The 26171-nt window shown below is 41.8% G+C and overlaps 1 protein-coding gene across 1 annotated transcript in view; it reads left to right on the forward strand.

Annotated features, from left to right (window-relative positions):
* Positions 1-22311, forward strand: part of LOC120055734 (LARGE xylosyl- and glucuronyltransferase 2-like) — a 31029-nt gene extending 8718 nt beyond the window's left edge. Inside the window, exons 2-14 of the mRNA XM_039003673.1 lie at positions 3318-3506; positions 8745-9037; positions 9285-9367; positions 9634-9757; positions 10924-11095; positions 11287-11504; positions 13470-13595; positions 13735-13890; positions 17076-17239; positions 17506-17784; positions 19612-19758; positions 20578-20773; positions 21394-22311. Of these exons, the coding sequence (XP_038859601.1) occupies positions 3407-3506; positions 8745-9037; positions 9285-9367; positions 9634-9757; positions 10924-11095; positions 11287-11504; positions 13470-13595; positions 13735-13890; positions 17076-17239; positions 17506-17784; positions 19612-19758; positions 20578-20773; positions 21394-21591 (2256 nt within the window). The 5' untranslated portion in view covers positions 3318-3406 and the 3' untranslated portion in view covers positions 21592-22311. The remainder of the gene's footprint in view (positions 1-3317; positions 3507-8744; positions 9038-9284; positions 9368-9633; positions 9758-10923; positions 11096-11286; positions 11505-13469; positions 13596-13734; positions 13891-17075; positions 17240-17505; positions 17785-19611; positions 19759-20577; positions 20774-21393) is intronic.
* Positions 22312-26171: the final 3860 nt, after the last annotated feature.

A 26171-nucleotide genomic window follows, 5' to 3' on the forward strand; every position in this document is an offset into this window, starting at 1 on the left:
TCAAGCAATCTGTCCGACGCCATCTTGTAAAGGCACCTTTTCTTATCGAATACTATTCATAAACTTGACAAAAAAAATACAGGTTGGACAGCAATTGAAAGACAAATTAGTTCTTAATGCAATCGCTGAATTACATTTTTAAAATTAACCTTACTGCGCAATACAGGCTGCGATAACGCAAGGCTACACTGCAGGAAATGGCGTCTTATGCATTTGACATTTTTCAACAGAACAATGAATTATCAGCATAAATAGTTCTTACTTTTAGATGAACTCCCATCAGAATCTTGGGAAATGTGTCCTTTGTCCAAAAGAATCGTTGCTAGGTTGGAGAACGTCGTCTTCAACGTTGCAATTAGCTGTAAACAATAGCCATGTGGGCCAGAAGATACCCAACTTCCTAAAACGTCACGAAAATAAATACCCGAAAATCGCAATATACTGACATAAACTGATATAATTCGGTTTAAAATAACAACATTACGATGTCTTCAACACCTATATCGAATAAAAACAGAGCCGGATATATCTAGGAGCTAATACGGGAGCTTCTAAAATGACATGCCAAGACCCTTCCTGCGTCAGAGCGAAGAGTGGAAAGATGGGACACTTCGGTTCCAAGCAATTTATAACCTTTGGGACCTACGTAGAAACTCCATTTCAACTCTCCCTATTCGCTGACACCCAGTGGAAGGCGTATGCAGTGCATCTCAACCAATAGAGGACAGGCAAATTAATACACAGGTCTCAGAACAGCCAGCAAAATTCTGCACTCTGACATACACATAGGAAAATTGCTCTAAGTCCAGTTCTGTTTCACCCACAGATATAATTCAAACGGTTTTAGAAACTAGAGAGTGTTTTCTATCCAATAGTAATAATAATATGCATATTGTACGAGCAAGAATTGAGTACGAGGCCTTTTTGAAATGGGCACCTTTTATCTGGCTACTCAATACTGCCCCTTGAGCCCAAACAGGTTAACCCATCTGAACAGTAGGCTACAGTTCCCTTGACGTGTCATAGGGCTATTTGAAGTCCCCGTCTTGTGACTGTCAAATTTATATAGCGCCTCACAATCATCACACATAACATAGCCAACACTGGTATCATCCTCTTTCACCACTTCACCAAGTCTTTCCAAAACATACATTTTATGGCCCCTACTTACTCTTTATTTTCAATTCTCCATTTAGCAGCTTTTCTGTTATTGATTTAAAAACTCTGACATTGTCCTTTTTGCCTCAGTGGATTGACATTAAACTTTCTTTGCCTGTTCCCAAAAGCTTTAGTGGATTGCCTTGTAGGCTATTTGGCAAGTGTAAAGTTAGGCCCTAAAGCTTAGGTTTACACACTAATGCCAGATGCAAATCTCTATGTCCATAGGCCTAGATATAAATTGCACAGTGGCTTGCAAAACTATTCACCTCCCCTTGCCATTTTTCCTATATTGTTGCCTTACAACCTGGAATTAAAATAGATTTTGGGGGAGGGGTTTGTATCATTTGATGTACACAACATGCCTGTCACGGCCGTCAAGGCGCAGCGTGGTATGCGTACATTCTTCTTTATTATAAGAATGAACACTGAACAAAACGTGAAGCTATACAAATGAGTGCTGACAGGCAACTACACATAGACAAGAACACACAAACACCAAAGAGAAATGGCTACCTAAATATGATCCCCAATCAGAGACAACGATAAACAGCTGCCTCTGGGAACCATATCAGGCCACCATAGACATCTAAATCACCTAGACCTACAACAACCCTTGACATACAAAAACCCTAGACAATACAAAAACTAACGTTCACACCCTGACCTAACCAAAATATAAAGAAAACAGATTGCTTAACCAAACAAGAGATCTACAGAGAGATTGCATGACAGAGAGATTGAGCTCCAGAGAAAACAACTGACAGGGTTTTTAAACCAAGGGAAAGGGAATGTGATAGGGTAAGAGAAAAGGAGCAGGTGTCTTCTGATTAGCGACTGATGATTGGGGAATGATTATTGCCACTTGTGAGGGGAGAAGGAGAGAAATTAAATACACACAGGATACCTGTATCCGTAATAGACGTGAATGTATTTTGATGTTATAGTTGAATCAACTGTAGATTTGAGGTGATTGCTGAACTATCCTTTTAAGGCAGGGGTGGCCAACCCTCGTCCTGAAGAGGGGCTCGTTGAGGTGGCTGAATCGGTTGAACACCTCTCTCCTTTCTCTTCTGTATCTGCAGGCCTTGGCTCTCTTTCCCTATCCAATGTACAAAGTCTCTCCACAGCCGTCACTTACTCTGACTGTGACCCAGCAATGGCTTTGGTTGTTGTGTTATTAATGTTACTAATATAATTGTCTGTTGAATTATACGTTTGGTTAATAGACTGCACATGTCGAAGTTTCTCTCCAGTATGTTGTGGTATTGTTGCTTGTCTCTCTCTCTCTCTCTGGCATTATCAGCAGTGCTCTTTGTCCTTGTTGTTTTAGAGTCTGCGAGCTATAAGTGCCGTGTCAAGATGATAGTTGAACGGGGTGATGAGAATCTGTAGGAATGAGAGCCCTTGAGCAAACAAACACACACCTTGAGCAACCAAGCTAAGCATCTGTGTTTTTGTTAAGTAAAGTCGCACACTGAAGGGCCGGATGTTCATTTGACAGTCTTGAGGGTGTGTGTGTCAAGTAGATAAAAGCCACAGGTTAGCGTTTTTCGTCATGAATCTTATGCTGGAGTCAGCTCTGCAGAGTGGTCACTAGCTGATAGTCATAAGATCAGATTTTAAACCTTAACCACACCGCTAACATTAATGCCTAACCTTACACTTTCTCCTCTCTTGTTCACCAGAGTTTTCACAACAACAAAGCAAAGGCCAGACACTTCTTTTTATAAACTCCCAAATATTTTTTGACTTCTCTTTTTTAATTGGCAGCTGCATCCAATCTTGATTCCTTCAGGCCTGCATCTAATTAAGGTGAAACGTGATTAATTAAGCTCATCATAAAACAAAGAGAGGGCCTGGAACTCTTATAGCCATTATACATAGAGGGAGGTAGAAAGAGAGGTAAGGAAATGGAGAATGAGAGAGTCTGCCTGCACTTATTGCCAGTTGTCCACAATGCCTGGCTGTGAATAAACTATGTGCGTGCGGGTTTCTGCATTCGTATTTGTTTTGTGAGATTACATATTTTAATTGTGCCCATGACAGTTCCGTGTCCTAACTTCTGCTTTGCTTGAATATAAACTGCACTGTTATGCCACTAAAGCATTTTGTAACAGCATCATACTAACCTTCTATCTCCTCATCTCTCCCTCCAGATGAGAGGATGCAGCAGGAAGCAGATGAGCGACTGAGCCCCACCTGAGCCCTGACCCATCACCTCCCGCCCCCACCCGGCTGTCCCATTATGCACCTACCATTTCGAGGTCGTCTGAAGCTGCTAGTGGCGTCTCTGACCGCCGTCATCCTGCTCACCTGGCTCTACCTGCTGGCTGGGAACCTGGAGAGTAAGTAGTACCTGCCTGTCGCCATGGTTACATGACTGACCAAAACTACTTTTCCATTGAACTGCAGTAGGAAGGAATGGGAAACATGTATGCATGTACTGTAACGACTTTAAAAACAGATTAAACAATGGTATACAGATGCCGTATCTTAATTTGGTCATCCTGTTGCAGGAATTTGGAAATGCAAACTTGTAGTGCATTCAAGGTTTAAAATGGCTTCTAAAGTTTGTAATTTGTATTTTAAGATGTCTGACTTGATTTGCCCTAATGGAAATAAACTCATAATGTTTACGTCCTCAAATAACTGTAACAACCCTTTGTTTATAAACTTGGATATCGACTTTGCCACTTAGTGGCACAGTCGATGTCATACAGGGCTACGGGCCAGAAGGTTGAGGGTTCGCCGACCACCACAGACAAACTCACTCTCTCTGCCTGTTTCATTATGGCCCTGCTACAGTGTAGCCATTGGGTGTTAGGCATTGCCATCTGCCATTGAGGAAATGCTTCCTTTGAAATCAATGAAAGCTGCTTCACTGCTTGTGTTGTGCTCGCGATGTGTCACGTCCAAACTCAAGAAATCAGAGGTTCAATTCTCGATGGCTGACTTCAAACATTCATTCTAGTTACGTTGACTAGCTAGGTTCAAAAGCAGCTTGTGAAATTAGAGGATCATTTAGTACAACCACTAGCAACAATTTAGTGAGTACTTGTGAAAAACTGGACCAAAGCTATTGTACTTACGCATAATCGATGAATATGGTACAGTAGGCAAAATAGAAAACACTCTGCTCCCCTCTCAAAACAACAAACTCTGTGTAGCAGGTAAAACTTCACATTACGTGACACTGATGGCAAAGCAACGCAATGCATATAGTGGAGCTGAAGAGTAACACTACAATCAGTGCCAGCTGCAGACAATGATCAGCTAGGGGGAAATCAGATTTTCATATAATGTATTTGCAATACATTTTTCACGAACAAGTTTCTGTGCCAATGCACTCCACAACCAATAAACAAAGCATACCGACTTCGGGCACTTCAATATCATGTTTTGCATTTTCAACACCGCAATAAATAGACGTCAATCTCGACAAAAAGAAAATGCATCCCTCAATACCTTCATAGGCCCACCCAGTGTCAACCCAAGGCTTGGCTTAACAATCACCGAATGTCATTAAACTTTTTGGTGTTTTGTAACAGATGTCTCTTACCATAATCAAATGCTTCGCTGCACAGTTTGGATTGATTGATTTGATTTAGTAAAAAAATATACATACACACAGTACAACGATTTTTCAAAATGACCGGGATTGCACAATAAAGTCAGACTTATTTCCATTGTGTTCCCAATTTTATTGCATAGATACATATACAATTACAATAATAGAGACACATTACAGAGACAACAAAAATACTCATCTAGAGGTTGAGCATGAGGGGGAGTTTAAGTACAATTCTAACAAGCTTATTTCGGCTTGGTCTGTAGCTTATTCTTTAGATGTTTGGGGCTTCTGGTAAACCACTGGACTAGCACACTTGCCAGTGTCACGCCCTGACCTTAGAGCCTTCTTATTTCTCTATTTGGTTAAGTCAAGGTGTGATTTGGGTGGGCATTCTAGTTTTTATATTTCTTTGTTGGCCGGGTATGGTTCCCAATCAGAGGTAGCTGTCTATCGTTGTCTCTGATTGGGGATCATACTTAGGCAGCCCTTTTTCCACCTTTAGTTTGTGGGATCTTGTTTGTGTGTAGTTGCGTTCTGCACTGCATATAGCTTTACATTCGTTTTTTGTATTTATTTTTTTCGGTGTCATTTAAATAAAAGTAAAATGTCCGCCTATCGCGCTGCACCTTGGTCCAATCCATCTCTAAACTAACGTGACAGCCAGAGTCTTTAGGTTGTCGCTATAGCAAGGTTTCCAACCACTTGGTGACAGATTTTCATTTGAATATTAAAACATTTGCATAAAAACTGTATTTTCCCATCAGGTGTGTTTCCATCAAATTGACTTGTTGCGTTAACTTAGTCTGCATAAAAATAACTATTGCGGTTAAATTCCCGTGTACCAAAAAAAAAAAAAGGTAAATGGGTTCCATCTCATTTTAAACTCTAGGCCTACTGATGGTTTTGTCTCAAATAATATTGCGTAGGTATAGCAAATGTGCCCAATCTGGTATTCATCACCATGCACTTTCACCACCCTGTAAAGTTCATCAACTTATTTCATATGTAGCAAAATAAACTGCATGCTTTCCCATGATGTCGTGACAATCTTTATCCAACGTACTTTACTCGCATAAAAATGTTGAATGGGAACCTGGTTAATATGATGCCAGAATTAGGACAAACTTGCGCATGCCTACAGTAGACTTTTGAAGTAGCACATAAAAGGTAAAACATTTTAAAAGTTAATATTGAGGCATGATTGAAGCGTTAGGTTCTAGGTGCACAAGGAATGGCCGCTCGGATTGGAGAGGAAGCAGAGCGTGCGTTTAGCTTTACAGAATACCTGGGCCTGCTGACAGCATACAGTTGTATATGGCCACATTACTATAGGACGACTTGGAAGAATGATTATCTGCAACAGACAGCACATCTCAGTATCAGAAGTAAAAACACAGCCAGGATGGTCTGCTACTGTGCTTTTCTTGACCTTAACTCTCAATATTAGGAAGTTATTCCGAATGGTTGGTTTACTCAATGTAGTCTACCAGTCTCTTGCCCTCTATCCACCATTCATAGTGACAACAGTGGTAGGTGCACCATTTATCAAGGTCTGCAATAGGCTAACTGGCAGTCATGCCACACATAAAAGCATTCAAAGCTGCATTTTATTTTTAATTTTTTTACATTTTGTTACCTTACAGCCTTATTCTAAAATGTATTAAATTAAACAATGTATTTAGCAATCTACACACAACCGCATAATGACAAAGCAAAAACATTTTTGCAAATGTATTTAAAACAGAAATATCTTATTTACATAAGTATTCAGACCCTTTGCTATGAGACTCGAGATTGAGCTCAGGTGCATCCTGTTTCCATTGATCATCCTTGAGATGTTTTTACAACTTGTTTGGATTCCACCTGTGGTAAATGTAAATAGAATAAACATGGTTTGGAAAGGCACACACCTGTCTATATAAGGTGTCAGAGCAAATGTCAGAGCAAAAACCAAGCCATGAGGTCGAAGGAATTATCCGTAGAGCTCCGAGACAGGATTGTGTCGCTGCACAGATCTGGGGAAGGGTACCAAATAATTTCTGCGGCATTGAAGGTCCCCAAGATCACAGTGGCCTCCATCATTCTTAAAGGGAAGAAGTTTGGAACCACCAAGACTCTTCCTAGAGCTGGCCGCCCAGCCAAACTGAGCAATCGGGGGAGAAGGGCCTTGGTCAGGGAGGTGACCAAGAAACCAATGGTGACTCTGACAGACCTCCAGAGTTCCTCTGTGGAGATGGGAGAACCTTCCAGAAGGACAACCACGTCTGCAGCACTCCCCCAATTAGGCCTCTATGGTAGAGTGGCCGGACCAAAACCACTCCTCAGTAAAAGGCACATGACAGTCCGCTTGGAGTTTGCCAAATTGCACCTAAAGACTCTCAGACCATGAGAAACAATATTCTCTTATCTGATGAAACCAAGATTGAACTCTTTGGCCTGAATGGTGAAGCATAGTGGTGGCATCATCATGCTGTAGGGATGTTTTTCAGCGGCAGGGTCGAGACAAAGATTAACGGAGCCAAGTACAGAGAGATCTATGATGAAAACCTACTCCGGAGCACTCAGGGCCTCAGAATGAGGCAAAGGTTCACCTTCCAACAGGACAACAACCCTAAGCACACAGACAAGACAACGCATGAGTGGCTTTGGGAAAGTCTCTGAATGTCCTTGAGTGGCCCAGCCAGAGCCCGGACTTGAACCCGATCCAACATCTCTGGAGAGACCTGAAAACAGCTGTGCAGCAACGCTCCCCATTCAACCTGACAGAGCTTGAGAGGATCTGCAGAGAACAATGGGAGAAACTCCGCAAATACAGCTGTGCCAGGCTTGTAGTGTCATACCCAAGAAGACTCGTGGCTGTAATTGCTGCCAAAGGTTTTTCCACAAAGTACTGAATAAAGGGTCTGAATACTTATGTAAATGTGATATTTCATAAAAAAATTTATGAGCTTTGTCATTATGGGGTATTGTGTGTAGATTGATGAGGGGGAAAAAAACAATTTAATACATTTTAGCATAAGGCTGTAATGTAACAAAATGTGGAAAAAATCTAGCGGTCTGAGTACTTTCCGAAGGAACTGTAGGGAGGCGCATGCAAGCAGATGAGGAAATGTGGCTAGGATAGAATAAATGATATAATAAATCCTGCAAAAGAGCGAATGTAAACCAGGGAAAAAACACACTACCCTCCCCTGTGCCCAATATTATTTTTTTTAAACCCTTCCCAATTTCGATCTGCCCTAACAATTCACATTTCCTCTTGCTGCAAGATTATAATCCTGCTGTGTGAAACTGGCTCAAATTAAAGATACAGCATCTGTACTAAGAATCTTGTAGGCTGTTCGAGATTCTAAGACTTCTTTGTCCTAGAATTGCTTCGGTTACTTTCGTGACTTCCGAGAATCAAGCAAGGCTCTTCGGCAAATATCTGTGCTTAAGTGTTAGGCAGTCTGTTTGTGATTGTCAGTATCCTGTTGTAAACAAAAACAATAGACCCTGGACATGCTGTCAAACACTCCTAAATCCAATTAAAGATGCACGCCCTAATTAATAAACACACACAATTTGCATGCAAATCCTCTCTCACACATACTGTACCTAAAGATGACTGATGGGGTGTTCTAGTGCAGTCTGTTCACTTAAGCTCTACGGAATAGCCGTAGGAAGCAGTGAATTACTGTGTCCACACTAGAGGACAAGGCTGTCCTTGTACAGTGTCAGTGTTGGGTCTGACTGTCTACATATCAGTATTTCGATCTCACCCACCTTCCTCTAAGCGACCAGGAACAGGGTGTGACATTTCAGCTCTGTCAACCAGCTGCTCCTCAGACAGGGTGTCAAACAGACAGAGGTGGGTTGATGAGAAAGTAGCCGAAATACTATCTTTTCAACACTGCAAGTGAAGTGTACACTTTCTTCCCTCATGTGTTATACAACTCTAGAAATGAAAGACTTAATTCAACCCTAATTCTCCTCTCCCCCTTTTTCCCCCTCCTCCTCCCCCCCCCTTCAGATGGGCGTTCTCTCCTCCTGTCCCCCTGTCTGTCAGAGACCCCCGAGGCACGGGTTCTAGAGCGGGCGGTTCTAGAGTCGCGGGTGCGCGAGATGGAGGAGGAGAACAGGCAGATCCGCTTGCAGCTCAACCACTTGCAGGGCACGGCTGGCCAGCCCGCCGACGGTGGTAACTACGGCAATGCGGCATGGGGGGCATCAGCTGACACTGGGCCCGAGGATGTGGAGAACACGGCGGAGGAGAGAGCCAATCACACTGAGTGTCCCCGTTCGCCCACCGTACTGAAGTGTGAGGTGAGCCAGGATCAGACACTTACTTTAGCGCAGCTCGGTTCTTTAGCTGTTTGTTTAGCTTCACTGTTTGGTCATTGGTTTTAAGTTGGTATGTCAGATCTACTGTCCGTGGTGTTCGTGTGTTTTGGATAAACTAACATAGACATAAGTAATATGGCTGTAGTGCTAAAAGGTAAACATAGGGAATCGATATTCCCAGCAGTGTTGATGGCATAGCTTGTGGCTAATGCTGCTCTCTCCTGTGCAGCTGATCCATGTAGCATGCGTGTGTGCCGGTCACAACGCCAGCAGAGATGTGGTCACCCTGGTCAAGTCCATCCTGTTCCACAGGTAACACAACAGAGCTTCACATACAACTACACCTACTGCTATAACTACAGCTACACCGGATATAGCAACAGTAGTTGTTTATTCTACTTGATGAATTTTCAACTAATAAGGCTGATGTCAATTCAAAGGCCACTTGTAAAAATGATTAATTAATTATTGGACTCATGAAGTTGTGACTTTAGGGAAGGTCAGGCCCTTAATCAGAGAGATTAAGCACTTGAGTAGCTCTTGGCATATGTATTTCTCTCTCTCTTTCTCTCTCTCAGGAGAAACCCTCTCCATTTCCACTTCATCACAGACGCAGTAGCCAATCAGATCCTGAGTTCTCTGTTCCAGTCCTGGATGGTTCCGTCTGTACAAGTTAGCTTCTATGACGCAGACGAACTCAAGGTAAATACCCCCCCCCCCCCCCCACTTTTACAGTATTTTCTTTTGATGAGCTCTAGCTCAGTGATGGGCACCTATGGTCCTCAGGGACCTGAGTGTGCGCTATCTTTTATATCAGTGTTCAGGAAATCATTTGTCTTCACTCTGTGAGCAACCATTGACATTAAAGGGAATTCCACCACTTTTCAAACAATCAGTTGGCAGGAGAAAGAGAAATCCAGTTGACACAGAGACCATCCTTGCTCTCATTCAATTTTCCTTGTTCTACATGCTCTTTACACTCGCCTTCTCCTCCCTTTCCCTACTCTTACAACAGTGATGTGTCACCTCAGTCCTTTTCCTCTCGCCTCTCCTCTGTCAATATGTGTCTGTCTAAATCGAAAAATTGTGTGTGTTTGTGCGTGTTGTGTGCTTGTTCTGTGGGTGTGTGGGCAGGCGGGTGTGTGCGTCTAGCTTTGGCTCTTTGCTATTGATAAGGGGTTCATAAAGTAACATTGTTTCTCAACTCGCATACCAACCTGCCTTGACCTGCAATATGACTTGGCTCCGTCTTTCTCCCCCCCCCCCCCCCCCCCCCCATCATCACATTCTCTCTCAGCCTCCACAAGCTTAGCGGGAACAAAAGCTCTTTGTGCTCAAATTTCTCAACCTACTCAGTTTTCATTAACTCAGTTCAAACGAAGAAGGAAACACTGCATCTTCTGAGCTGATTATATTTGCAAATGATTCACTCATGCAGATCCCATTCTGCAGAATCAAGAGGAATTAATGATCAGACATGGTTTCCCAGATGCATGCCAAAAGTTGTGCAGGTTTCAGTATTCATTGGGTATCCTGGGTATTAAAACAGATGATATTTTTCAAAATTGATGCTGTAGAGTAAACAGTAGTAATGCTCCACTTGGTTCACCTCTGGTTTTAAAGGGTCTTTTATACTAAAGGGATCTTAGGAAACAGATGGGTGTCTGCGCAAGTTAGCTATTTAAAGGAAGGAGAATACCCTTACACACCTGACAAAGAGCCACAGTGGTGTTGCTTCTAGTTACATTATTTTTCATACCTTGCAACTTTATATTCCCTTTTTTCTTTTGAAATCAACATTTTCTGTGAGGTCTAAAGTTCTTCAACCTCACTCTTGCTTTCTCTCTCCATCTTCTCCTCTCTTCCAGTCGGAGGTGTCATGGATACCTAACAAGCACTACTCAGGTATCTACGGCCTGATGAAGCTGACCCTAACCAAGGCGCTGCCCTCTGACCTCACAAAGGTCATCGTCCTGGATACGGACATCACCTTCGCCACCGACATCGCTGAGCTCTGGGCCATCTTCAGGAAGTTCACTGGTATGACCTTTGACCTTGATAAACATTTCTGATTGATTGAATAATTAATTAATTGGTTTAGTGATAAAAATCCCCCGAGGACGAAAATACCATTTGATAATCTAGTAGTTCAAAAACTGTCTGAAGACTCCACCTCATTACCAGCATTTTAAAATCTGGAAAAATTATGATTGGTGATGCTGTGATTGCAGACAAGCAGGTGATAGGTCTGGTGGAGAACCAGAGTGACTGGTGCCTGGGGAACCTGTGGAAGAACCACAAACCCTGGCCCGCCCTGGGACGAGGCTTCAACACTGGGGTCATCCTGCTCTACCTGGAGAGGCTGCGACGGATTGGCTGGGAGCAGATGTGGAGGCTGACCGCCGAGAGAGAGCTAATGAGCATGCTCAGTACCTCGCTTGCGGACCAGGTCTGTTTATTAAATTCTATTCTAGTCTATCTTTATTCAGAATATTATTAGATACTCTTTAGATCATTACATACATAACATATATTAATATAGGGCAGGAATCAACTAGATTCAGCCGAGGGCCTATTATTATTATTATTATTATATTTTTTGAGTGACTGGTCAGTGCCAGAACATGATTACAAATCATTTGTAGACCGCAAATTGACCGCAAGAAGCCCAAACAGATGTTTGACTAAAACATAATCATTTCAAACCTTGCTCACATTTGTATTCGATCACGTGTCTCTCTATTATGCGTGGAAATATTTGGGAACAGATGTCTTGAATAACAATCACTTGGTGTCACGGTCGTCATAAGGAGTAGACCAAGATGCAGCGTGGTATGTTTCCGTCCTTTATTTCGGAATAGAAACCTTCAAATAACAAAAACAACAAGACTAACAAACGAAACGTGACGCTAGACTAATGCTCACAGGCAACCATACACAGACAAGATCCCACAAAGCACAATGGTGAAATGGCTACCTAAATATGATCCCCAATCAGAGACAACGATAAACAGCTGCCTCTGATTGGGGACCACACCAGGCCAACATAAACATACAATTCCCCTAGATAACCCACCCACAATCACACCCCGACCTAACCAACATAGAGAATAAACAGCTGTCTATGGTCAGGGTGTGACACTTGGAGCTGATTTCCTGGTGTTTTTAGTCTTTTATGTCTAACAATAAAAAATAAAAATAAAACAAATATACACTGCTCAAAAAAATAAAGGGAACACTTAAACAACACAATGTAACTCCAAGTCAATCACACTTCTGTGAAATCAAACTGTCCACTTAGGAAGCAACACTGATTGACAATACATTTCACATGCTGATGTGCAAATGGAATAGACAAAAGGTGGAAATTATAGGCAATTAGCAAGACACCCCCAATAAAGGAGTGATTCTGCAGGTGGTGACCACAGACCACTTCTCAGTTCCTATGCTTCCTGGCTGATGTTTTGGTCACTTTTGAATGCTGGCGGTGCTTTCACTCTAGTGGTAGCGTGAGACTGAGTCTACAACCCACACAAGTGGCTCAGGTAGTGCAGCTCATCCAGGATGGCACATCAATGCAAGCTGTGGCAAGAAGGTTTGCTGTGTCTGTCAGCGTAGTGTCCAGAGCATGGAGGCGCTACCAGGAGACGTGGAGGAGGCCGTAGGAGGGCAACAACCCAGCAGCAGGACCGCTACCTCCGCCTTTGTGCAAGGAGGAGCACTGCCAGAGCCCTGCAAAATGACCTCCAGCAGGCCACAAATGTGCTCCGCGATAATAACTATAAACAATAACTGATGGCCCACTTTCCCGCTCGCAACAGATAGTTCAGATGAAAGGTAACAGAGTCGGTGGACTTACGTGGATTCATGGACGCACAGAACTTCGAGCAGACGGAATTAAGGAAGAGAAAGCAGCGAGATCAGGCGACGCCATTTTCCTCTTATGTGGATGAGATCTGTCGGTCATTGCCACCTGACCTAATTAAAGCGCTCTGGCCCAGCTGAGTAAGTGGCCATGAATTAAAGGATTATTCCACCAACTCCATTGGCCTTTTCTACAGTAATGTAAGTGCGTAGGACATCTATAATGAACATTTGGCGGATGTGTGAATGTTTACTATTGTGTGCCAGAGTTCTATATGATCTTCATGTTAAAATGAGTGTGTATAATACACTCTTAGAAAAAAAGGAGCTATCTAGAAATTAAAAGGGTTCTTTGGCTGTCCCCATAGGGGAACCCTTTGAATAACCCTTTTGGGTCCTTGTAGAACCCTTTTGAGTTCCATATAGGACCCTTTACACAGAGGGTTCTACATGGAACCCAAAAGAGTTCAACCTGGAACTGTTTTGGAACCCTTTTTTCTAGGAGTGTATTACACAGGTCTTTAATGTGAGTGGGTAATCTTGTGTGCAGGACATCTTTAATGCGTTCATTAAGCAGAACCCAGTCCTAGTGCATCAGCTGCCCTGCTTCTGGAACGTTCAGCTGTCTGACCACACACGCTCTGAACAGTGCTACACAGAGGTGTCTGACCTCAAGGTAGGGCTATGCAGTGAAATACACACACTCGCATACACACACACACTATAGCAAAATCCCTCAATTCTTTCCTTATGAATGTACTGCATCTAGTCATCTGGCTACCGTAACACTGTAACATGTTCATGTCCGGTGTCAGGTGATCCATTGGAACTCTCCTAAGAAACTTCGTGTGAAGAACAAGCATGTGGAGTTCTTCAGGAACCTCTACCTTACCTTCCTTGAGTACGATGGGAACCTACTGAGACGAGAGCTGTTTGGCTGCCCCAGCCAGGCCACCTCAGAGAGCGTTCGGGTGAGTAGAACATTACCATTACTTTAACCATAATTAAGTGATGATGCCTTTGAAGCCGGTGTTTGGCATGGGTGTTGCGGCAAACCGTGCCAATATATCCTCAACACCCTAGCAGAGCTGGTTAGGCTGTTATGTTATCAAGAGTGTTGGTGATGTAACTGTGCTGCTGGCAACAATTTGCACTTTTTTGACAATGTTTACTGACACCGGCCATATTCAACGGGGGATGAGCGTTCATAAATTCGTCAGTTATTCTGCACTCTGGCACACTCAGGAGAGTGTTCTGAAATCGGAGTAGATAGCTAGAGTGGATTTACCAGCTACGTCTATCAACAGTTGTCACAGTGACTTTCTATTGAAATCATTACTTGCATAGGGGAGTCTTTTGTTAAGACATGTAGATAGCTAGCTTAACAATGAACCATAATCCCAACTCATGACATTACTACCCTTCAGGTAGCTAACCAACCAGGTTCAATGTTAGCTAGCTAACATTAGGCTTTAACTAGCAAATCAAATGGCTCTGAGATACAAACGTATCTCAGAGCAAACAGTACAATTTAACTTGAAATGAAAACTACTTTCTGTCAAATAGAAATGTGTAATATCTGAAAATGTACCTAGCTAAACTATCTAACCCATATACATCATGGATGGACGCCTCTCCATATCACGGATGCCATGGTTGCCTTTAGTTTAAAGATGTAATCCGGAGACAGGTGTTTTCTCCAGCTCCTTAGCTATCAAATTCTAATTCCACTGATTTCAAAACTCGGTCCTACAGAAAGTGGAGAGCAACACTTGTGCAGTTCTACTATGTGATACATAAAAAAGCTGTCCTAGACAGGATTACCTACAAATACTGACCAGCTCAAATAGACAGACGCGTGCTATATGGCAGACCCATCCGGACTCATCTCTCGGCATGTCCAACCCACTCATTATCTCAGCCAGTCATGGCTAGTGAGAAGGTTGCTTACTTTTTCTGTGGCTAAACCAACTAGGCTCGTAATTTAAGGATCCGCCCCCTTTTTAATGTTCCCCCAAATCTGCCTGTAGCTCAGGACCTGAAGCAAGGATATGCATTTTCTTGATACCATTTGAAAGGAAACACTTTGAAGTTTGTGGATAAGTGAAATTAATGTAGGAGAATATAACACATTAAATCTGGTAAAAGATAATGCAAAGAAAAAAACATGTATTTTTTTACCATCATCTTTGAAAAGCAAGAGAAAGGCCATAAAGTATTATTCCAGCCCAGGCACAATTTAAATGTTGGCCACTAGATGGTAGCAGTGTATGTGCAAAATTTGACTGATCCAATGCACAATTGACTATCTGTTCAAAATATTGTATCAAGACTGCCCAAATGTGCCTAACTGGTTTATTAATACATTTTCAAGTTTATAATTGTGCACTCTCCTCAAACAATAGCATGGTATTCTTTCACTGTAATAGCTACTGTAAATTGGACAGTGCAGTTAGATTAACAACCATTTATTACTTACAATCTCATGCTAATCACACTAGCCTACATTAGCTCAACCGTCCCGCGGCGGGGGGATACCGATCCCGTATAGGTGGTTATTAAGAGTTCATGGAATCCAGATTGTGCACGTTTAATAACTTATAGATCAAGTCTATGCCCCCTTTGATATAACAGTTCACTTTAAAAAGATAATCTAGAAGGGAGGTAGAGGGCGTGGTGGCAAGTGACTAGAGTATGACGATACAAAACTACGCAATTGCAGTTATCTAAAGAAATGGGATCTCTGAATTTTTTTTTTTGTACTAACTGTTCAAAAGATGCAAAATCCATATCAATGTCCAAGTCGTTCAGTGAGGATCCCTTTTCCAGACCAGATATGAAACGCACGGTCTAATAATGATGGAGATAATGTATGGTTGTTTTAATAATGGGGCAGAAGTTGAAAATTCACTGAGACCAAACGATCGCCTGAACTGTTTCCAGATTTTTAAAGAGTGATTCACAATAGGGTTTTTCGTGTATTAGGAAACAAGCTCAGCTAATGCAAGTCTTGAGCAGAGTAAGGCAGCTAAGGAGGTGGGGCCACCGGATGAGATCTCCAAGATAAATAACTATAAACTTAATACATTAATTTTAACAATGTTAATTATACCGCCCAAAGAAATAGAAAGTAAATCCCAGTGTTCAAGATCCTGTTTCAGGCAGAGTATCAAGGGAGGGAAATTGGCTTTATAGAGATCTTTTAAATTGTTCGTGACCCAAATTCCCAAATATTTCAATTTCTGTGTAGTCACTCTCAAAGGCACACAACTAAAATAAGTTTGCAGAAGGATTAATAGGCATCAATTAACTTTTTTGTAGATTCACTTCATAATGAGGCGTGATTTCACCTGGCATAGAAATTGTGCTCTCTTGCCAGGACACTTGTTCAGAGGAGCTAGCCAACAACACAGCAAACACAATCCCTTCAAACTGAAGCTGGAAAGACTGAACTAGCTGCACTTCCATTAGTTTTACCTGCTTTCTATTGACATTTCTTTGGATAGACCCCAAAAAATGATGCCAGCTGATTCATGATTACGACTGGCTGAGAAGCGCTGCCTGCCTGTCTCTCGTACTGACTCCCGACACGTTCATTACTATGGGACAGCTGGATGAAAATTGAAACAATGTTGCAAATGTTGGAGAGACAGACAGCAAGGTCTATACAAATCTCCGCTGTTGAAAACGAAATGTTAGTCTAAAAGAAATGTGAGATAATGTTTAGATGCTATTTATAGTGGAGATCAAGTTCATAAATTGCCTGGCTGGGCTGATGAGACAGTGGATTGTGCAGCCAGATGGAACAGAGTAAATAGGCATTTTAACATCATAGATTGAGCCGGTGGTAACTTGTGGAATAGACACCGTCTGGAATTCGGCTTTAACCAATCAGCATTCAAGATTAGGACCACCCATTGTATAACATTTAACAAACCACTCCCTACCACCTCAAGGTGGTTTTAATATTCACCATACCTTTATTCACTATACTATGATACCCATGGACATCCAGTCAGAATACAACAGAGTGTACAGTGCCGCATGGTCTCGTCACCTCTGACAGCATGGTGTCATGAAACCATGTTAGCCTATTAGAGGGAATATTTACAATCTAAACATTGGTTTTGACCTCCCTCTGTCCATCCCTCTCCAGTTACAAGGAGCTCTGGAGGAGCTGGATGAAGACGACCAGTGTTATGACTTCCGGCGGGAGCGAATCACAGTGCACCGCGTGCACCTCTACTTTCTGCAGTACGAGTACACGCCCGCCGGGGATGACACAGACGTCACGCTGGTCGCACAGCTCTCCATGGACAGGTTAAAAACTCACCTTATAGCTCTGACCCTACTGGCCTTTGGTTTACTAGTTGTTGGGGATGTAAGCATGAATTCATTATTACGATATGGCTAATGAGTGCAACTCTCTACAAATATGATTGTATTTTGCTTTTTTCTCTACTTTCTCTTCCTCTTCCCCCTCCTCCCCATTTTCTTCTCTACTTCCACCACTGCTTTTATTATCATTATGTACAAAACATCTCTGTGTCTCTAATACTCTTTTATGACATCTCTATTTATCTCAGGTTACAGATGTTGGAGGCTATCTGTAAACACTGGGAAGGTCCTATCAGCCTGGCCCTGTATCTCTCTGATGCTGAGGCTCAACAGTTCCTGCGCTACACCCAGGGGTCAGAGGTCCTGATGTCCAGGGGGAACGTGGGCTACCACATCGTCTACAAGGAGGGCCAGTTCTATCCGGTCAACCTGGTGAGAAATGTGGCCCTGAGGAACGCCAACACACCCTATGTGTTCCTGGCAGACGTGGACTTCCTGCCCATGTACGGCCTCTATGATTACCTCAGGTGAGTTGTAGTTTTTCCTGGAGATGTTCCATCACAAACATTGATAGAACACTGGCTGAGATGTTTAATATATAGTCATTTAGTAGCCATTTTAATCCAAAGCAATTTACAGACAACATACAGTTGACGTCGCAAGTTTACATACACCTAGGTTGGAGTCATTAAAACTCGTTTTTCAACCACTCCACAAATTTCTTGTTAACAAACTATAGTTTTGGCAAGTCGGTTAAGATATCTACTTTGTGCATGACATGTCATTTTTCCAACAATTGCTTAGACAGATTATTTCACTTATAATTCACTATCATAATTCCAGTGGGTCAGAAGTTTACATACACTAAGTTGACTGTGCCTTTAAACAGCTTGGACAATTCCAGAAAATGTCATGGCTTTAGAAGCTTCTGATAGGCTAATTGACATAATTTGAGTCATTGGAGGTGTACCTGTGGATGTATTTCAAGGCATACCTTCAAACTCAGTGCTTCTTTGCTTGACATCATGGGAAAATCAAAATAAATCAGCCAAGACCTCTGAAAAATAATTATAGATCTCCACAAGTCTAGTTAATCCTTGGGAGCAATTTCCAAATGCCTGAAGGTACCACGTTCATCTGTACAAACAATAGTGCGCAAGTATAAACACCATGGGACCACGCAGCCGTCATACCACTCAGGAAGGAGACACATTGTCTCCTATAGATGAATGTACTTTGGTGAGAAAAGTGCAAATCAATCCCAGAACAACAGCAAAGGACCTAGTGAAGATGCTGAAGGAATCGGGTACAAAAGTATCTATATCCACAGTTAAACGAGTCCTATATCGATATAACCTGAAAGGCCACTCAGCAAGGAAGACACCACTGCTCCAAAACTGCCATAAAAAAAGCCAGACTACGGTTTGCAACTGCACATGGAGAAAAATATCATACTTTTGGAGATATGTCCTCTGGTCTGATGAAACTGTTTGGCCATAGTGACCATCGTTATGTTTGGAGGAAAAGGGGGGAGGTTTGCAAGCCGAAGAACACCACCCCAACCGTGAAGCACAGGAGTGGCAGCATCATGTTGTGGGGGTGTTTTGCTGCAGGAGGGACTGGTACACTTCACAAAATAGATGGCATCATGAGGGAGAAAATGATGTGGATATATTGAAGCAACAGCTCAAGACATCAGTCAGGAAGTTAAAGCTTGGTCGCAAATGGGTCTTCCAAATGGACAATGACCCCAAGCAAACTTCCAAAGTTGTGGCGAAATGGCTTAAGGACAACAAAGTCAAGGTATTGGAGTGGCCATCACAAAGCCCTGATCTCAATCCTATAGAAATGTGTAGGCAGAACTGAAAAAGCGTGTGCGAGCAAGGAGGCATACAAACCTGACTCAGTTGCACCAGCTCTGTCAGGAGGAATTCACCCAACTAATTGTGGGAAGCTTGTGGACGGCAATTTAAAGGCAATGCTACCAAATACTAATTGAGTGTATGAACACTGGGAATGTGATGAAAGAAAAAGCTGAAATAAATAATTCTCTCTACTATTATTCTGACATTTCACATTCTTAAAATAAAAGTGGTGATTCAACTGACCTAAGACAGGGAATTTTTTACTAGGATTTAATGTTAGAATTGCGAAACTGAGTTTAAATGTATTTTGCTAAGGTGTATGTAGACTTCCGACTTCATGTATGATGTTCATATATGGCCCATGTGGGAGTCAAACCCACAGCTAAGGTGTTGCCAGCAATGCATTCCAACCAACTAGTGGCAGCTGTGGTTCTAGCTGATGTACAGTTTTGGTTGTAAATGAATGGTTTCTTTGTCTTATACCCGCAGGAAGTCAGTGGTCCAGTTAGACATGGCCCACACTAAGAAAGCTCTGGTTGTACCGGCCTTTGAGACGCTGCGCTACCGCCTCTCCTTTCCCAAATCCAAAGCTGAGCTGCTCTCCATGCTGGACATGGGGACCCTCTACACCTTCAGGTACACCAGCACTAACAGCTCACCCCATTGGTCAGTCTGGCTTGTTGATCAGGAGGTTTGATTGGCCCTTCTGAAATAGATGACATACCTTGGAGCATCCATCCTGATTTTGATACTATATTTAGTACATTGATTACGTTGAAGTCATTTGATAATATGTGCAGTTCCAGTCAAAAGTTTGAACACCTACTCATGCAAGGGTTTTTCTTTATTTATACTATTTTCTACATTGTAGAATAATAGTGAATACATCAAATCTATGAAATAATACATGATTCCATATGTTAACCAAAAAAGTGTTAAACAAATCAAAATATAATTTATATTTGATATTCTTCAATGTGGCCACCCTTTGCCTTGATGTCAGATTGGACACTCTTGGCATTCTCTCAACCATCTTCACCTGGAATGCTTTTCCAACAGTGTTGGAGTTCCCACATATTCTGAGCACTAGTTGGCTGCTTTTCCTTTATTTATGGTAGTGGCCAGACAGAAGCCACTCCTCAGTAAAAGGCACATGACAGCCCGCTTGGAGTTTTTCAAAAGGCACCTAAGTGACTCTCAGACTAACCAAGATTAAACTATTTGGCCTGAATAACAGAAATTCTCCAAATCTGTTTTTGCTTTGTCGTTATGGGGTATTGTGTGTAGATTTATGAGAAAAAAAAAATATTTAATCTATTTTACAATAAGGCTGTAACGTAACAAAATGTTTAAAAAGTCAAGGGTTCTGAATACTTTCCGAATGCACTGTATGCAATCTAGTTCAAAACTATTATTAACACACCTGTACACATCTCTTTCTCCTTGCCTTCACAGGTATCACGTCTGGACCAAGGGCCATGCTCCTACCAACTACGCCAAGTGGCGGACAGCCACCACGCCCTATAAGGTGGAGTGGGAGGCGGACTTTGAGCCCTATGTGGTGGTGAAGCGGGACTGTCCTGAGTATGACCAGCGCTTCGTGGGATTTGGCTGGAACAAGGTCTCCCATATCATGGAGCTAGATGCACAGGTACAGTATGGAGGATAGTGGTGGGGTGTTAGAATATAATATATATATTTTCTTCCAGGACACATTATCACACCACATTACATTTGCACACACTAGGTAGACCAAACAACCATAGCAGACAAGACGGGCAGACAAAGATGTAGTTAAAGTCTGGATACACTTATCTGTTTATGGCTTGTTGAGAAGAAAAATGGTTATTGTTCACATTTTATCCTCAAAGACTCTACTCCCAAATAATCTGCACATAATAACTAATTTTAATTTTAATTTAATTCAAAACCTCAACTCATCTTTGGAATTCAGTTAAAGTTATGCTAATGATTAGAATAGATGTGATTTGCGGTAGACTACTGATATTAGGTTTAATGCGTTCGCTGAGTCAGGAATAATAGCTATTGTAACGGCCCATAAATCAAAGTCAAGCTGTGACCTTTCAGTGTTCAGCACCTAAGAGCAACGTTTGTGACTTTGTTTCTGGAGTCTTAAATTTTTTCATTCACAGCTGGGACTGCGGAAGAGTATTAGCTACGTAGCTAAAATCTGGTGTCTGTTGTACACGGACCATGTTCAATAAGCAATTAAAATAATACATTCCCACCCCCCCTTTCCCACCCCCCCAGGAGTACGACCTGATGGTTCTGCCCAACGCGTTCATGATCCACATGCCACACGCACCCAGCTTCGACATCTCCAAGTTCCGCTCCAGCCCAGGCTACCGATACTGCCTGCAGACCCTAAAAGAGGAGTTCCACCAAGACCTGTCCCGGAAGTACGGCGCAGCCGCCCTCAAGTACCTTACTGCTCAGAGGAACATCTAAACCAGGACTCCCAAGGGCCACTGGGCTTCATACCTAGGGCCCCAACGGCCCCCATGCTGGTCCCTGGCAAGTCTAAAGGGGTTTGGGAATACTGGCAACTATCAGCCAATATCACTACTAAGCTTGAATAGCTTTAAAGTCTTGTAGAACATTCTGGAGATGTGTTAGCTTAACTTTCTGGGGTGGTTTGGGCTGGGATGACCCACCCAACTATGCTATAATGGGTTATGACCCAAACTGGAATAAAAACAAAGAACCAAACAGATCAGACATGACAGTGGTGACAAGATATTGGGCTCACTGGGAATAAGTTTCTCTGAAAGGGATGAGTGGTTGACTGCTTTAAGTCTGGGAGAAAGTGACGATTATCATGATTTGTTCTGACAATCAGGGCCTTTTCTGAGGAAAATACATCTCAAACCAATCTGTCCACATGGGATATCTGGACCTGGAACTCAAGGACAGGAATTTGGGGAAACACAGAACTGAAAGAAAAGGAAGTTGCGTCTTCCCTGGTCTCTTCAAGAGGATGAGTCGGGAATCACGTTCGGAGTGACCAATCAAACTGGAGAAATGTTTAAGCCTTATAATTTTCCATTATATTTAAGAAATTTAATGATATCAGTATTTTTCTCAATGTAAATGATTATCAATTATTAACAAACAAATATGGCATATATACACCACCAGTCAAAAGTTTTAGAACACCTACTCATTCAAGGGTTTTTCTTTATTTTTACCATTTTCTACATTGAAGAATAATAGTGAAGACAAACTATAAAATAACACATATGGAATCATGTTGTAACCCAGAAAGTGTTAAACAAATCAAAATATTTATATTTTGGAATCTTCAAATAGCCACCCTTTGTCTTGATGACAGCTTTGCACGCTTGGCATTCTCTCAACCACCTTCACCTGGAATTCTTTTATAACAGTCTAGAAGGAATTCCCACTTGTTGGCTGCTTTTCCTTCACTCTGTGGTCGTACTCATCCCAAACCATCTCTATTTGGTTGAGGTCGGAGGATTGTGGAGGTCAGGTCATCTGATGCAGCACTCCATCACTCTCCTTCTTGGTCAAATAGCCCTTACACAGCTTGGAGGTGTGTGGGTCATTGTCCTGTTGAAAAACAAATGACAGTATCAATAAGCCCAAACCAGATGGGATGGCGTGTAGCTGCAGAATGCTGTGGTAGCCATGCTGGTTAAGTGTGCCTTGAATTCGAAATAAATCACAAACAGTGTCACCAGCAAAGCACCCCCCACATAACACCTCCTCCATGCTTTACGGTGGGACATACACATGTGGAGATCATCTGTTCACCCACACTGCGTCACAAAGACACGGCGGTTGGAAACAAAAATCTTCAATTTGGACTCCAGACCAAAGGACAAATTTCCTCTGGTCTAATGTCCATTGCTCATGTTTCTTGGCCCAAGCAAGTCTCTTATTATTATTGGGGTCCTTTAGTAGTGGTTTATTTGCAGCAATTTGACCATGAAGGCCTGATTCACAGTCTCCTCTGAACAGTTGCTGTTTAGATGTGTCTGATACTTGAACTCTGTGAAGCATTTATTTGGGCTGCAATTTCTGAGGATGGTAACTCTAATGAACATATCCTCTGCAGCAGAGGTAACTCTGGGTTTTCCATTCCTGTGGCGGTCCTCATGAGAGCCAGTTTCATCATAGCGCTTGATGGTTTTTGGGACTGCACTTGAAGAAACTTTCAAAGTTCTTATTTTTCCGTGTTGACTGACCTTCATGTCTTAAAGTAGTGGACTGTCGTTTGTCCTTGCTTATTTGAGCTGTTCTTGCCATAGTATGGACTTGGTCTTTCACCAAATAGAGCTATCTTCTGTATACCCTCTTGTCACAACACAACTGATTGGCTCAAACACATTAGAAAGGAAATACATTTCACAAATGAACATAAGGCACACATGTTAATTAAAATGCATTCTAGGTGACTACCTCATGAAGCTGTTTGAGAGAATGCCAAGAGTGGTCATGGCAAAGGGCGGCTATTTGAAAAATCTCAAATATGAAATATATTATGATTTGTTTAACACTTTGTTGGTTACTACATGATTCCATATGTGTTATTTCATAGTTTTGATGTCTTCACTATTCTTACTACAAGGTAGAAAATAGTAAAAATAAAGAAACCCTTGAATGAGTAGGTGTCCAAACTTTTGACTGGTACTATATATGTTAATTTTATTTTTTCTTTGAGCAAATATTTATCCCCTTAAGCCAAATATGAGGCCAAATTCAGCCCAAAAATACAAGTCACTACTGATTGGGACCACTGCAACCAGACCCAATTGTTTTTTAAATGGCAACAAAAAAAGCACCTCGCTAGAAATTAAATGGCTGCAAATAAACGGCCTGTTGAATTGTTAAAAATCACTTCTGAAATTCCATGAGCGATTGGAGTATTACCAGTGCCATGTCTAGATGAGTGATACACTTATGTGCCATCTACTGTAACAAACCTTGTCATCTACCGAACATTTCCCCTTTCCTTTAAAACTTCATTCCTTTTTCTATTTACCCATTTCTTGTTTTTTTGTACACCTTTCAGAAACCCACTCCTGTTCTCACAAACCATCCCTTCTTTCTCTAATCCCAACCCCTTCCTAAATCTCTATGCTACTACTACTGTTTTAAACACCACGCATAATCCATGGGACAACCGGGCAGTAACAAATCAACCGTTCAACCCCAATGAACCTACCACTCCAAATACCAAATAATAGGTATACAACTACAGTCACAAGAAACGGCACAAGTGTTCAAGCCTATTTGCTACTGTGATGACTTCATAATGACTGAACGGTTACATATAAAGGCACTATGGGCTGGGCACATACCCTACATGGCTACTATGGGTTAGGTACATACAGAGCTGCCATTGACTTGGCTACCAAGAGATGGATCCAGACACCACCTCCCCTGCCACCTTCCATGCCTCGCACAACCCCTGTCGACTGTTCTGATTGCAGTAAATGCTAGTGCCTTTGCTGTATTGTGTAACTGGATATTGATTGTACTGCTGTACGTTACCAATGGGGCCTGAGGATAGTCAGGCACTCTATTTATTATTGTCGACTCAAATCAATCATATTTTTCTATGTAGGGGACAAAGTGCTTTAAATAAATCTGCCCTTTTTCTACCAGTTTGTCTGAGGTTTGTGTCCATTGGAACATATGTGGAACAGATTGAAGGATATGGTATCACCTCTATAAGTGTGGAATTATATACACGTGATTTTATTTTCAGAGTTAATTGGTGTTAAAATATCAAGGATTCTCCCCTCGTTAATGTTTTTATATGAAGACATAATGTCTGCAATGGAATTGACTTTATGAAAGCAAATAAACACACACACAAGGAGGGAAAACAAAACAAATTGTAATTCTTTGTCAGCTGTTTGTTATCTTCTGTGACATTTATTTTGCAGCCTGAAAATGGAATTGTCTCTCAGATGTATTGCTTGTCTTAAGAAAATAAGTGGCTGCCAGGCAGGCAGTTTTTTTCTTTCAGATAATATATAATAAAAATTGTTAAGTCAAGCATTTCTTCATATCCACTTCGCCATCTCCAATATCTTCAGAAACAACAGAGGCATGATAATAATAATCTATGAAAATAGTTGTCACTCCACTGCATAAGCAATAAAAAAGTCAGATGTTTTCATATTACAAAAGGTAGAATAGGTCACCGAGATCTATTGATTGGCGTTCACTCACAGAAGGCACAACTGATCTACAAATCACCATCTAAGCATGACGTAAATTGTTGCATACGGATCATTCAAAGATTAGTGGGGAAAAAGTGAACTAAAAATGATGTACTTATACTAAACATTTAATAAACGTATCAAAAAGACTGGACATTATGCAAGAAAGTATCTGTATTCTCCTTACAAGAAAGATCAAATCTAGACGGTAGGCAACAAAATTCAGCCTAGTGTATTTTTTTTTTTAAATGATAATTTTTAAGTCCTGTCAAACCATTAGACTGACACATTAGGTATTCAAAGATGAGCAGAATTAAACAATGAATTATCTTCATTGACATGTCTTGACCTTTGAATGACCCTGGCAATGACAACCTGGTAGTGATAACCATCTAAAGACTCGTTTGACCTCTCAACATATACAGGGTGAAGTTGTTCTGAAGTTTTTCTGAGCCGGTAGAGGGAAGTGATTTAGTCCATCGCGAATAGATGCGATGCTTCTTTCAAAATGAATGAAACGCTTTATGTAAACCCTCATGACACTTTGTAGGACAAATTTACACCACCCTCACTTTCTCCTTCCCTCCATCTGTACCTCCTTTCCTTCCTCCCCCTCTCTTATCTGCTGGCTAATAATGGAGTGCTGGATGTGGTCCTTTATGACATTATGAGTCACCTTGTCCACTGCACACATTAGACGGGTCTGACACAAGCACTCTTAACATAACAGGAAGTCACATTAGACCAACCACATAGAGGCTTACTGGAAGCTTCTCAATAGGAGAGGCAGCAACATGAAGCTTCAAAAATCCAGCAGAGGAATGTACTCTTGCT

This window comes from Salvelinus namaycush, chromosome 1 (assembly GCF_016432855.1).
Source record: "Salvelinus namaycush isolate Seneca chromosome 1, SaNama_1.0, whole genome shotgun sequence".
NCBI classification, from domain to species: domain Eukaryota; kingdom Metazoa; phylum Chordata; class Actinopteri; order Salmoniformes; family Salmonidae; genus Salvelinus; species Salvelinus namaycush.